We start from the raw sequence: 13,044 nt of genomic DNA, 5'->3' as shown, positions 1-13,044 counted from the left end.
TGCATCCACCTCATAGAACACCATATTGAGATGCCCCCGGGGGTAGTAGTGCACAGCCGCCCTTACAGACTGCCCGAACACAAAAAAAAGGAGGTTTGGGAAGAACTCGGGGCCATGCTTGAAATGGGCATCATCGAGGAGTCCCACAGTGACTGGAGCAGCACGGTGGTCTTGGTTCCCAAGGCCGACAGGTCAGTCCGGTTCTGTGTGGACTATACAAAAATCAACGCGGTGTCTAAATTTGACGCATACCCAATGCCTCGTATTGACGAGTTGCTTGATCGACTAGGCACAGCTCGTTTTTATTCAACACTGGATTTGACAAAGGGATATTAGCAGATCCCCTTGACTCCGCTATCCCGAGAGAAAACAGCCTTTTCCACACCGTTTGGGTTACACCAGTTCATCACACTTCCTTTTGGGCTGTTTGGGGCGCCCGCTACGTTCCAGCAGCTTATGGATAGGGTCCTCCACCCCCACACCACCTATACGGCTGCATACTTGGATGACATTATTATTTACAGTAACAACTGGCCGCGGCACTTAGAACACCTAAGGGCTGTCCTTAGGTTGCTGAGGCGAGCGGGTCTCACAGCCAACCTGAAGAAGTGTGCGATTGGACGGGTGGAAGTACGGTATCTGGGTTTCCACTTGGGCAATGGGCAGGTGCATCCCCAAATTAATAAGACGGCAGTGATTTCGGCCTGCTCGAGGCCCAAGACCAAAAAGGGTGTGAGACAGTTCCTGGGGCTGGCGGGCTACTATCGTAGGTTTATAGCTAATTATTCGGACATCACCAGCCCGCTGACTGATCTCACTATAAAGGGGGCACCAGATCCGGTCCAGTGGACGGAGCAATGCCAGCGGGCTTTCTCGGAGGTAAAGGCTGCACTGTGTGGGGGGCCACTGTTACACTCCCCTGACTTTTCTCTCCCCTTTATTTTGCAGACGGACGCGTCGGACAGAGGGCTGGGGGCTGTTCTGTCCCAGAAGGTGGAGGGGCAGGAACGCCCAGTGCTGTACATCAGCCGGAAGCTGTCGGTGCGTGAGGGCAGATACAGCACAATCGAAAAGGAATGCCTCGCCATCAAGTGGGCGGTCCTTGCCCTCTGCTACTACCTGCTGGGGCGCCCTTTCACCCTCTGTTTGGGCCACGCGCCCCTGCAGTGGCTCCACCGCATGAAGGATGCCAACGCGCGGATCACCCATTGGTATCTGGCACTCCAGCCGTTTAAGTTCGAGGTGGTCCACAGGCCGGGGGTGCAGATGGTCATGGCGGATTTCCTCTCCCGTCGGGGGGGGGAGTCAGCTGCAGGCCGGACGGCTCCCCAGCCCGAGTCGGGCGGTAGGGGTATGTGGCAGGTCAAGTGTCGGTCTGTGAATGGAGGGCGGAATCAGGGAAGGTAAGTGGCAGAATCACTGCACCTGACGGGAATTAATCTGTTTGTCTGTCTTCCCCAGTGACCGCGACCTATAAGTGGAGAGGGAGAGCAGAGGAAGGAAGCTCTTCCCCAGCCTGGACACTTGTGTGCGTGTGTGTGTGTGTGTTTGGGCGAGTGAAACGAGAAGCTGAAAAGCTAAAATAAAAGAGTTTGTGAGAACTCAGTTCTGGCCTGCCGTGCTTCTGTGCTCCACCCACCTTAACTATTTCTACATATATATATTTACACACACACTAAGTTCATCTTTACAGTCACTGGAGGCTGGTACCATGGGAACCTGTTTAAAAAAAATCACCAAGCACAGACCTTCTTAAATGTGTAAATGTCCCTATACCGTACATGTGTCACTCCATTCTCCACTGGGTAAAATAATACTACATAGTTATTTGTTTTTTTGGTTGTTTTTGATTTTTTTTAAATGTACGTACCATCCCTCTAATAAAAGGAAATGTTTCCATAACACCCAAACCTGTAAAATGAATAAGTAACACTCCCCCCCCCAAACATTGCTCACCTTCTTTGCCAGTCAAGGAAAAGTGGATCAGGATTTGTCATACACTGTCGTAGCTCCTCACCCATTTGCCAGGAAACAGGCGCAATACCCTCATGCATGAGAATTTCATGCCGAAATGGTTCACGGCGTGTATATCGCTGATAGGCAGTGATAAGTCGACGTAATCTTGCTGTAAGAGCAGATGTTGTCGGCCATAGTGCCTGACCTTGCTCCACTACCTCCTCAGCTAATCCATCTGGACACGTCACTGCACCAAAAAGCACCAAATAGCACATGTCTAAATATCAGTGATGCAAAATAATGTAAATATCACACTTGGGGTTGCATGACCATTAATTTGTACTAGTCGACTAGTAATTCAAAAAGTACAAAAACTGATTCAGGACATTGCTATTTTAGGCTCTTTTATTACTTTAGCAAAGAAAGCATTAAACCACACTTTAATCAACAGTCATATACAGGCTACAAATTACCAGCTTCTTTGAGGCTACAGTGTCAACAAAAAAATTTAATAAATCTGTACAATAACTCTTAAACAAAATAATAAAACCATTCAGTGATCGGCCTTACTGGGATAGAGGATACTATAGCTACAACAGCATTTGAACTGTAGAGCCGCAATGTTCAGCTCCAGTCAGTGGTGATTTGCAACCCACGGCAATGAATGTGCTCTTTTGCACAGTGCACAGTCACTTTGCCACAGTACACAGATTTCATTTTAATTTTTATTTAAAAGATAAAATATAACTGCAGAGGAATTCCTTTCAGGGGCAGGTGGGTCCAGGACTTAAAAGACAGTCTTGCACGTACTCCTGCACTTAACAGAAATTAATATCAAAATTCCATTAAAACCAAAGGAATTTTTTTAATGTGTTTTTTTTCTCAGCATAGATTTGCACAATGTGAAATGCTTTACACTAGTAACAAAGTACAGTTAGCCTGGTTTCTTTACTGTCAGTCTGCACTTTCTTATGATCTGCCTTGCTGTCCACAGTGCCCCACAGCAGCAACTAGTGAATTAGTCTAGTATTAGTATTAGTCAACTAGTCTATGCAACCCCAAGACAAATTAGATATGTATTTGTATTTAAGATATTAATGTCCATCAAAAATCTTTCCTTTAGGTCTAAAAAACAACAGCAAAAAAAAAAACCATACCTCCAAGAGAACTGTCATGTTTCACTGTAATCTCTGAGAAGGAGTTTACCTGCTTTGAAGGAAGTATATTGGACATTACAACAGCAAAACTTATGCCATTTAATTTACAATTTTCCAAAAATATTTTTCACCTGACATTTAATCATCACCTTTTTCTCTTCTTTGTCCTCTATTCCCTCTGGCTTACCATCTACTTCTTCTTTTATGTCATCATTCTTGCTTACACTGGGAAAAAAAATTAATCAAATAAAACTTTCTGGCAGCTACAGCCAATTACAAAATTCAACCAAAATAAAATACAGATGTGGACAAATTTGTTGGTACCCTTACAGCTCATTGAAACAATGCTTTATTCCTCCTGAAAAGTAATGAAATTAAAAGCAATTTTCTTGTGTACACTTGCATCCCTTTGGTATGTTAGAGTAAAGCATAAAAACATGTGAAAGGAAATTATTTATTTTACAAAGATATTCTAAAATAGCCTTGGCACCCCTAGAAAAAATTATAAATAACTGGATTATAGTGATATTTCAAACCAATTGTTTAACTTTAATTGGTATCACAAGTGTCTTCAATCTTGTAATCATTCAGTCTAATCAGTATAATCATTAAATGGAGAAAAGTTGTCACTCTGCCGTTTGGTATTATCATGTGCACCACATTGAATATGGACCAGAGAAAGCAAAGGAGAGTTGTTTGAGGAGATCAGAAAGAAAATTATAAACAAGCATGTTAAAGGCAAAGACTATAAGACCATCCTTCAAGCAGTTTGATGTTCCTGTGACTACAGTTGCAAATATTATTAAGAAGTTTAAGTTCCATGGGACTATAACCAACCTTCCTGGATGTGACTACAAAAGGAAAATTCATCACAGATTGAACAGAAGGATAGTGCCAATGGTAGAAAAAGAGCGAAGGACAACTACTTCCAAAGAGATAAACGTTGAACTCCAATGTCAAGGTATAGCAATGTCTGATTGCAGCATCCGTCACTTTTTGAGTGACAGCAGGCTCAATGGGAGGACTCCATTGTTGAAAGAAAAACTTAAAAAAGCCAGACTGGAATTTACTAAAATGCATACTGACAAGCCACAATACTTCTGGGAACATGTCCTTTGGACAGAGGAGATAAAACTTAAGCTTATTGGCAAGTCACATCAGCTCTATGTCTACAGAAGAAAAAATTAAACTTTCAAAGAAAAGAACCCCATATCTACTGTGAAACATGGAGGAGGCTTGATTTGAGGCAGCTTTGCTGTGTCTGGCATGGGGTGCCTTGAACCTGTGCAGAGCACAAAGAAATCTCAAGACTATCAAGGCGTTCTGGAGTGAAACATACTGCCCAGCGTCAGAAAGTTCTGTCTTAGTCGCAGGTCATGGGTCCTCCAACAGGATAAAGACTCAAAACACAACTAAAAGCACCCAAGAATGGTGAACAAAACGTTGAACTATTCTGAAGTGGCCTTCTATGATCTCTGACCTGAATCCTATCAAACATCTCTGAAAAGAGCTGAAACATGCAGTGTGGAGACAGCACCCTTCAAACCTGAAACAGCAGGAACCCAGATCAGTTTGCTCAGGAAGAGTGGGCCAAACTACCTGTTGGCAGATACAGAAGTCTCACTGAGACCTACAGAGATCGCTTGTTAGCAGTGATTGCTGCTAAAGGTTGTGCAACAAACTATTAAGTTAAGGGTACAATCAATTTTGTCCATACCATTTTTCATTTATTTTGTTATGTAAACTATTCAGTTGAATCAAAAACCAAAAGGAAAGTCTGATTTGTGTTAAACATAGAATAAACAGTGACGGATGCCATTAACTTCAAGTAATTTCAGAGACAGTAGTGGGTTCTTTTTTTTTCGTGGAAGGGTACCAACAAATTTGTCCATACTGTATCTGTCTGTTCATATGAATTAATTTATTTCTTATGTTTAAGCTATAATGAATTGATCCAAAAGCAACTGGCCACCTAAAACACAACTCCTACAGTCAAGCAACAGTCATGCAACAGTCAAAAAATTAGTCTGTCAAGCGTAACTTACCTGTCAGGTACGTCTGGCACAACCTCAGCACCACCTTGTTCTGCTGTAAGTGCGATAACATCTGGCATGCCCACCCGCTCTAAGAAACAGAGCTGAGGATCTGCACGCATGGCATTGTACCGCTCATATCCTACAAAATGACATACATCAGTTAAAGACAACATAAAAATGATTAATGTGGAAAAAATTTAATCAGTTTACACATCCTTCAGTAGTTTCAACATACCGTGTTTGTGTACTCCAATAAGCAGAGATTTATCTGCCTCAGCATCCCACCAACCAGTAGGAATTTCTATGTAGTCAACTTCTGGCAGAGCCACCTCTAGTTTACTACCAAACACACACAACTCGTGATTTAAGAAATAAAAAAAATAAGAAAAGCAAATGATGCATCACAACTAGTTAGTCAAAACATAGCTGAGCTTCTGCTTAGACAAAAAGTTTTTGGGTGAAGCACTGAAAGTTTACAAAATTGCCTTATATTTTTTATATGAAAAAACAGGCTGGCAAACACTTTACCTGGCCGAGACTCCTTCTAGAGCTTGACTGGCAGCCTCCCCAAGTACCTCTGCCTTAAGGTAATAGAGCATCCGTACCCTCAGCAGCACCCTATACACAGACATAACTTTGGTACGCATTTTACCATCTGTGGTCATGCTGGAGTGTTTTACACACACACACACACACACACACACACACACACACTGGATTCTGTCCTTCAGTCTTAATGACTGAAAGCATTCTTTAGTTATCCCCAATGAAGATTTTTCATGGATTGCAAAATTGTTTACTAATCGCCAAGCTTCTCAAGAACAACAACAATTACAACAACAATAATAATAATAATAATAAATTTTATTTGCTATGTCTCTGTTTATAGTATCCCATCCAAGGTTGGTTCCCACCTCACTCCCTGTGTTCACAGGATAAGCCTGTGACCCTGATTAGGATAAAGTAGTTACAAAAGATGTATGAATGATGTCTTAGTCCAGTTACTTTAATATAAATCAAAATGTACTGCAACACAGAAACAAAGCAATAAAATATGTTACTAGTACACCTTCCTTCAATTCTATGTTTTTATTTATCAGGGCCCAAATAACAGTTGGGTGGTCCTCACCAACTTCTATAAGCAAACAAATAACCTCAAACAACAACAAATTTTTCAAAATACACTTCTCTCCAAAATGAATATAGCAACAACACTTAGGTTTGAAAACTGCATCAGAACAAACCACAAAGTCCTGGAAAAGTATCCTTTGGACTAATGAAACCATGGTGGAGATGTTTGGTCAAAACTAAACACAACGTATCACCATAGACACCTTCTACCAACTGTCAAGCATGGTGGTGGAAGGGTGATGGTTTGGGCTTGCTTTGCAGCCATAGGGCCTAGGAAACTTGTAGTCACTGAAACAAAGATGAACTCCATTTTATACCAGAATATTCCTGAGATAAACATAAGGCTATCTGTCCAGCAGCTTAAACTGGGCTGAAATTGGGTCACGTAACAGGACAATCAACCCAAGCACACCAGAAAAATCAACATCTGAATGGCTAAAAAAAAAAGTATTCAGCATGATGGAATGACCAAGTCAAAGTCCAGACCTCGCCCACTCTCTATGATTTCCTGTTTAACTGGGTTATAAATAAGAATTGCAGTTGAGACCATATTCCCTTAGTCATCTGTCAACACAGAAGACTGGAGAATACACACATGAAAACATACAAAAGTGTTTAAAACAACTAAATCTTTAACAAACATGGCTGGAAAAGGATACAAAGTAGAGGCAAAAAATTCTGCAAGGACAAGGCTGAAGATTTGCAGAAGATGGTAAAAATTTGGGGTGACCAAGTCTACATGTCAGTAAGCGATTTCAATAACATGCCTTTTCCTATCTAACCAACCATGTTTCTTGCTTGTATCTTAAACTGTTTTTGCTTTTAATCCATAAAACCACTTCAAATATAATGTTAACACAGAAAACAGTTTTTGAGGGTTCTCACTTGTTACAGTGCTGTTTGAGGTGTTTCTTGTAGCTGTCATCATGGAGTACTACTTCTGGGTTACAGTGGACTAGCCAGTCAGCATTCTTTAGCTCAGGAGGACTCAACTGGTTCTTTAGTTTCTTACCCTTACGGCCCCGGGGTACAGGAACAGACAGTCCTGCACAGAAAGTCAGTCTCAATGAAAATTCGATGACATATCAATGTTTAAAGTTCAGACATTATATTGTTCAGCATGGAAATGGCAAAGTTTTAAGTGAGGAATTACACAAAAGTCAAACAGAGTTATTATAGTGCCCTCAGGTATTACTGGCATCCTTGATGACTGCTCAAAATATTACCAAAATCAGTATGATATTTCAAGCCTCAATGCCAGGCACTGCCTGAATGCCCAATTTGCCTGACCAAAACGCTTGGGCAGAAATATTTTAGTGAGTTAGGCCTGTTCGGGCACACCTATGGTCTGCTTCTTTAAACAAAAAAATGATTTTTGAGCGAGTACATTACAAAAAACAAGACATATTAACCAGCATCCTTGCCTCCTCTGTGACTGCCGTTTTGTTTTTTTATTCCCGATTTGTAACGGCGATTCTGATTGACTTGCTTCAGGCACACGTGCGCATTTGTACTTTTTATCACTACAAGTGGTTGCTGGTGCCCTCTACGTTTTCCCAGGTTGACTTCAGGACATCCACATCCCTTGCACTGACGTTACATCTACCTTAGCAACCATTGCTACCCGATACCTGGGGGACAAGCAAGCTTTGTTCACATACTGAAACCAAGAGAAGATGTCTGGCGTCTGTTGCTGTTGTCCAAAGAAAACTACAGCTGAAAAAGCTCTACTACCGGATGACTTGTATAATCTTAGTCAGAAAGAAGTGAATGATAGATATACGCGGAAATTAGTTTATTAGTGGTTATGATCCATACAAAATTCCTCGAAATGACTGGAGTGATGATGCAGATTTGTGGCCTAGCATTAGCTACATGTTGGACTATATCTTCTTTTTCCCAAAGAGTCCTGACACGGAAGAACAGTTTAAAAAAAAAAACAACAACAACTACAAAAGCAAGAAAACTTTCTTTCTGTAAAGACTTTTTCCTGACATCAGTTTTTGGGAACAGAATGTTGCGAAATCCAAAGCATATACCCTCAAAGGACTCCTACCTGAACTATGGGCTAGATGGTATTCCTGCCCCTCCATGTCTCTGCAACCCCAAGGACATCTAGTTACACAGCTATCTGCACTCTATCATTTATAGATTGATGTTTATTATTGTTAAAACAATATCTGAAGTGTTAATATTTGTAAAATAACAAAATACCTTGCTCTAGACTTTGAAGCAATATTGTAAGATTTAATTTTAATTTTATCTAATAGTGGATGGTACAATAATTACAAACGCTAACAGACTCAGCACATTCCAGTTGTAGCTATATAGTAACTATAATCACCCTTGTAATAATAATTTCAATAAACAGTTAATGTTCAGTTCCCTCTTCATTTATTCTCTATTCAAAAGGCACAACTGAGTCACACAGGTTGCTCAGTGTGTAACGAACAATTTTATCCAAAATAGTTTTTCCTGCCTTAGTTGATTTATTTCCGTTTCACATGCATGCAGCTGTTGTAAAGTTCAGTGTGTTTGTGTAGAACACTCTCAAACTGTAGGTTCATTTCTACACTCTGACTCCATGGTGACATTTTGCACAGGACTGGATTCCTCTGATAACAGAAACAAAGCTCCAGCACTCTCTACTCTTAATCGGTTCTCTTCTTTCAGGATATATCGCGCATGTTGGTCCTTGTTGTTGGTTTTTTTTACTGAGTTATGTCCGAGTTGTTTGAAACCAATCTGGGTTTTCCGTGTCGAATAAGGAAGCTGCTTCACCTGTAAGAAAATCAAACACTTTCATGAAGAAGCTAACTCAAATGCGAGCATAAAAAATAAAACGAGATTCTTAAGCAAAGTCTTCCATACTCCCTTCCGACTTTCTCTTTTGTAAAAAATACATTTTAAATACAATCGCAAATTTCTCTGGAGTTTTCAGGCTTAGCTCCTCTCATCGTATTCTCTTTAACCACTCATTTCTTCGGTGTTCTTGAAGCATTTGCTTCTCTTTGTTAACATTTTTCCTGACAGTGGGGAGATGATAACACCTTTTATCTATTTCTTGATTTGAACAACCAAATACAGCACAAAAATTAACCATATTGAAGACAGATTAAACCTTGCTTACACGAAAGACGGTGCCTGTTTGGCCCCCAGGTGTAAAATCATGCAATGGGTGACGTCATGTGCAAGGGGTCTATATATGTAAAAAAAAACTAGTGGTAAGTACATTCAATGAATGGAAAGACATGCTTTTGTGTCTCAAATAGTAAACCACACCCTCTACAGCAAATATATATTATTTACATAGTGAATTATCCCATAGATAAATATCTCTTACCCAATTTATCATTTGACATTGGCCCATCATGCATGTGTAGAGGAGGAGAACAGGTTGTTTAATTTTCTCCTAAATGCAACGGCAAACTGAATGATAAGACAGTACTGCAGTACAGACTCCTGTTTTATAATGTTTTTAGTTTTATAATTCATCTTTGCAATATTGCTAGTCATTGTTATAGGCAAAATAAAGTATGTTTTGTGTCCTAAACTCCATATAAAACTCTATATAGTACGTATTACGTACTAGTACCATATGTAAGTCTTACATATATGATATTGATTAACGTTTCATGTTTTCAGGGCTTGTCTTGTTCTTCTGTTGCAGAAATAAATGTTTTTTTTTAAAAGACATGTACTTTTGTCTAAATAACTAAATTATGCCCCTAGAAAACATATCAGTATTGCCTGCAACTGAGTACGTGAAAATTTGCCGAAATACCACAAAATTTTAGGGTCATTGCAAAGAATTTTTTGGGGCAGTAAAACTACAGCATAGTGTATGACGTTGTTCTATACAATGCTCAACAATATACAACAATATAGTTCTATACAATAATAAAGTAGGTTACTTGTCATGAAATATGTAACATAATATTATATTATGCAAGGTATAATAAACATTTAAGCTTAACAAAGTCCACACTCCTTCCTACTTATCAAAACACTAGAACTTCTGAAACTTATTTCCAATGCAAAGACTTAGAAAAGGAAGAAAAATGTGACTCCCCTTTCCAATGCTAAATAATTTTTCTGTCTATTTTTTTTGTATATGTAGTTTTTGAGATGTACAGTGGTGCTTGAAAATTTGTGAACCCTTTAGAATTTTCTATATTTCTGCATAAATATGACCTAAAACATCATGAGATTTTCACACAAGTCCTAAAAGTAGATAAAGAGAACCCAGTTAAACAAATGAGACAAAAATATTATACTTGGTCATCCAATATTACATATCCATGAGTGGCAAAAGTATGTGAACCTTTGCTTTCACTATCTGGTGTGACCCCCTTGTGCACCAATAACTGCAACTAAACGTTTCTGGTAACTGGTAATCAGTCCTGCACACCGGCTTGGAGGAATTTTAGCCTGTTCCTCCGTACAGAACAGCTTCAACTCTGGGATGTTGGTGGGTTTCCTCACATGAACTGCTTGCTTCAGGTCCTTCCACAACATTTCGATTGGATTAAGGTCAGGACTTTGATGTGGCCATTCCAAAACAATAACTTTATTCTTCTTTAACCATTCTTTGGTAGAACGACTTGTGTACTTAGGGTCATTGTCTTGCTGCATGACCCACCTTCCCGTGAGATTCAGTTCATGTACAGATGTCCTGACATTTTCCTTTAGAATTCACTGGGATAATTCAGAATTCATTGTTCCATCAATGATGGCAAGCCGTCCTGGCCCAGATGCAGCAAAACAGGCCCAAACCATGATACTACCAACACCATGTTTCACAGATGGGATAAGGTTCTTATGCTGGAATGCAGTGTTTTCCTTTCTCCAAACATAATGCTTCTCATTTAAACCAAAAAGTTCTATTTTGGTCTCATCCGTCCACAAAACATTTTTCCAATAGCCTTCTGGCTTGTCCATGTGATCTTTAGCAAACTGCAGATGAGCAGCAATGTTCTTTTTGGAGAGCAGTGACTTTCTCCTTGCAACCCTGCCATGCACACCATTGTTGTTCAGTGTTCTCCTGATGGTGGACTCATGAACATTAACATTAGCCACTGTGTTAGAGGCTTTCAGTTGCTTAAAAGTTACCCTGGGGTCCTTTGTGACCTCGCCGACTATTACATGCCTTGCTCTTGGAGTGATCTTTGTTGGTCGACCACTTCTGGGGAGGGTAACAACGGTCTTGAATTTCCTCCATTTGTACCGTACACAATCTGTCTGACTTTGGATTGGTGGAGTCCAAAGTCTTCAGAGATGGTTTTGTAACCTTTTCCAGCCTGATGACCATCAACAACACTTTTTCTGAGGTCCTCAGAAATCTCCTTTGTTTGTGCCATGATACACTTCCACAAACGTGTTGTGAAGATCAGACTTGGATAGATCCCTTTTCTTTAAATAAAACAGGGTGCCCACTCACACCTGATTGTCATCCCATTGACTGAAAACACCTGACTCTAATTTCACCTTCAAATTAACTGCTAATCCTAGAGGTTCACATACTTTTGCCACTCACAGATATGTAATACTGGATCATTTTCCTCATTAAATAAATGACCAAGTATAATATTTTTGCCTCATTTGTTTAACTGGGTTCTTGTTATCTACTTTTAGGACTTGTGTGAAAATCTGATGATGTTTTAGGTCATATTTATGCAGAAATATAGAAAATTCTAAAGGGGTCACAAACTTTCAAGCACCACTGTAGGTACTGAGGCCTTGCAAACCTGTACCTCAGGGCACATTAGCTCTCAGGCCAGGAGAACTTATGTTTAATTAGCTATGTTTAGTTTTGTTATATTCTAATGGACATCTTTTGTTTTGTTATATGCTGCTAAGAGTCTTAATGGATCATGCAAACTGGAAGAAAACCCTGTGTTATTTTTAAGTTTCAATTATCATACTTTTGTAATGTTGAATGTTTTATTAAACTGAAAAAGGAAACCTTTAAACTAAGACACATTCATGTGGTGCTTATTTTCGCTGCATAGAAAATGTGTCCTCTTGAAACACCATGTCGTATCAAATTAAAATTCTGTACATCATTACATCCATACTAATTTTGTATTCTTCAACCATTTCTGTGTTGATCTGGTAGCATGTTTGGCTCATCATCTTCAAAAATCTATCTATGGCCATGTCTGAATCTCTTGGCAGAGGCAAGTAGGTTTTGGGCTGATATGCCCTCGTACTTAGCAGAATTGATCTTCAAAAGATCAAAGAATGCCATCATCTTCAAAAGATCCCCTGAACCAGGGGCAAAGGTGGCTCAACAGTTAAGGCTCTGGGTTGCAAGCTGCCACTGTTGGGCCCTTGAGCAATGAACCCTCTGCTCCAGGAGCACTGTGTCATGTACCCCGTTGTTGTACATCACTCTTATTCAGAGTGTCTGCTAAATGCCTATAATGTAATGAACCATCTGTTGGTCAGTGATCCACCAACATATTTTACAGTGGGTATAAGGCTCTTTTCCTTGTATACAGTTCCATTTTTTCATCAAACATGCTGATGGTATGGTCAGGTGAGAAGGAAATCAAACTTTGTGGTTATGCACATGCACACTGAAATTCGAATGATGTTTGGTGCAGTTCAGAAGCTGCAATTTCTTGCAATCATGTTTTTAAAGAGCTTGTAGTTATGAAAGATGTGTTTAACAGTGCATCAACTATGTAATTCTAAAACAATGATCTTTGGGCTCTTTTTTTTCCCCAGCTCCACCTTCCTCATCATTGAGTTAGACGCAG

General features: G+C 39.9%; 1 protein-coding gene across 21 annotated transcripts in view; it reads right to left on the bottom strand.

The window, feature by feature from the left end:
- The window catches only part of chd6 (chromodomain helicase DNA binding protein 6), a 379,195-nt gene that overhangs the window by 95,895 nt on the left and 270,256 nt on the right, over positions 1–13,044 (bottom strand). For 20 of the 21 annotated variants that reach the window (XM_060919167.1, XM_060919164.1, XM_060919158.1 and 17 more), the window contains 7 exons: positions 7,166–7,325; positions 5,678–5,767; positions 5,385–5,488; positions 5,159–5,288; positions 3,263–3,338; positions 3,114–3,165; positions 1,957–2,203 (listed from right to left, as the gene is read on the bottom strand). In XM_060919167.1, the coding sequence (XP_060775150.1) occupies positions 1,957–2,203; positions 3,114–3,165; positions 3,263–3,338; positions 5,159–5,288; positions 5,385–5,488; positions 5,678–5,767; positions 7,166–7,325 (859 nt within the window). The remainder of the gene's footprint in view (positions 1–1,956; positions 2,204–3,113; positions 3,166–3,262; positions 3,339–5,158; positions 5,289–5,384; positions 5,489–5,677; positions 5,768–7,165; positions 7,326–13,044) is intronic. The other variant, XM_060919171.1, reaches the window with a different exon arrangement.

The sequence above is a fragment of the Neoarius graeffei genome, chromosome 4 (genome assembly GCF_027579695.1).
Source record: "Neoarius graeffei isolate fNeoGra1 chromosome 4, fNeoGra1.pri, whole genome shotgun sequence".
NCBI lineage: Eukaryota > Metazoa > Chordata > Actinopteri > Siluriformes > Ariidae > Neoarius > Neoarius graeffei.
This window is presented reverse-complemented; position numbering and strand designations above follow the sequence as displayed.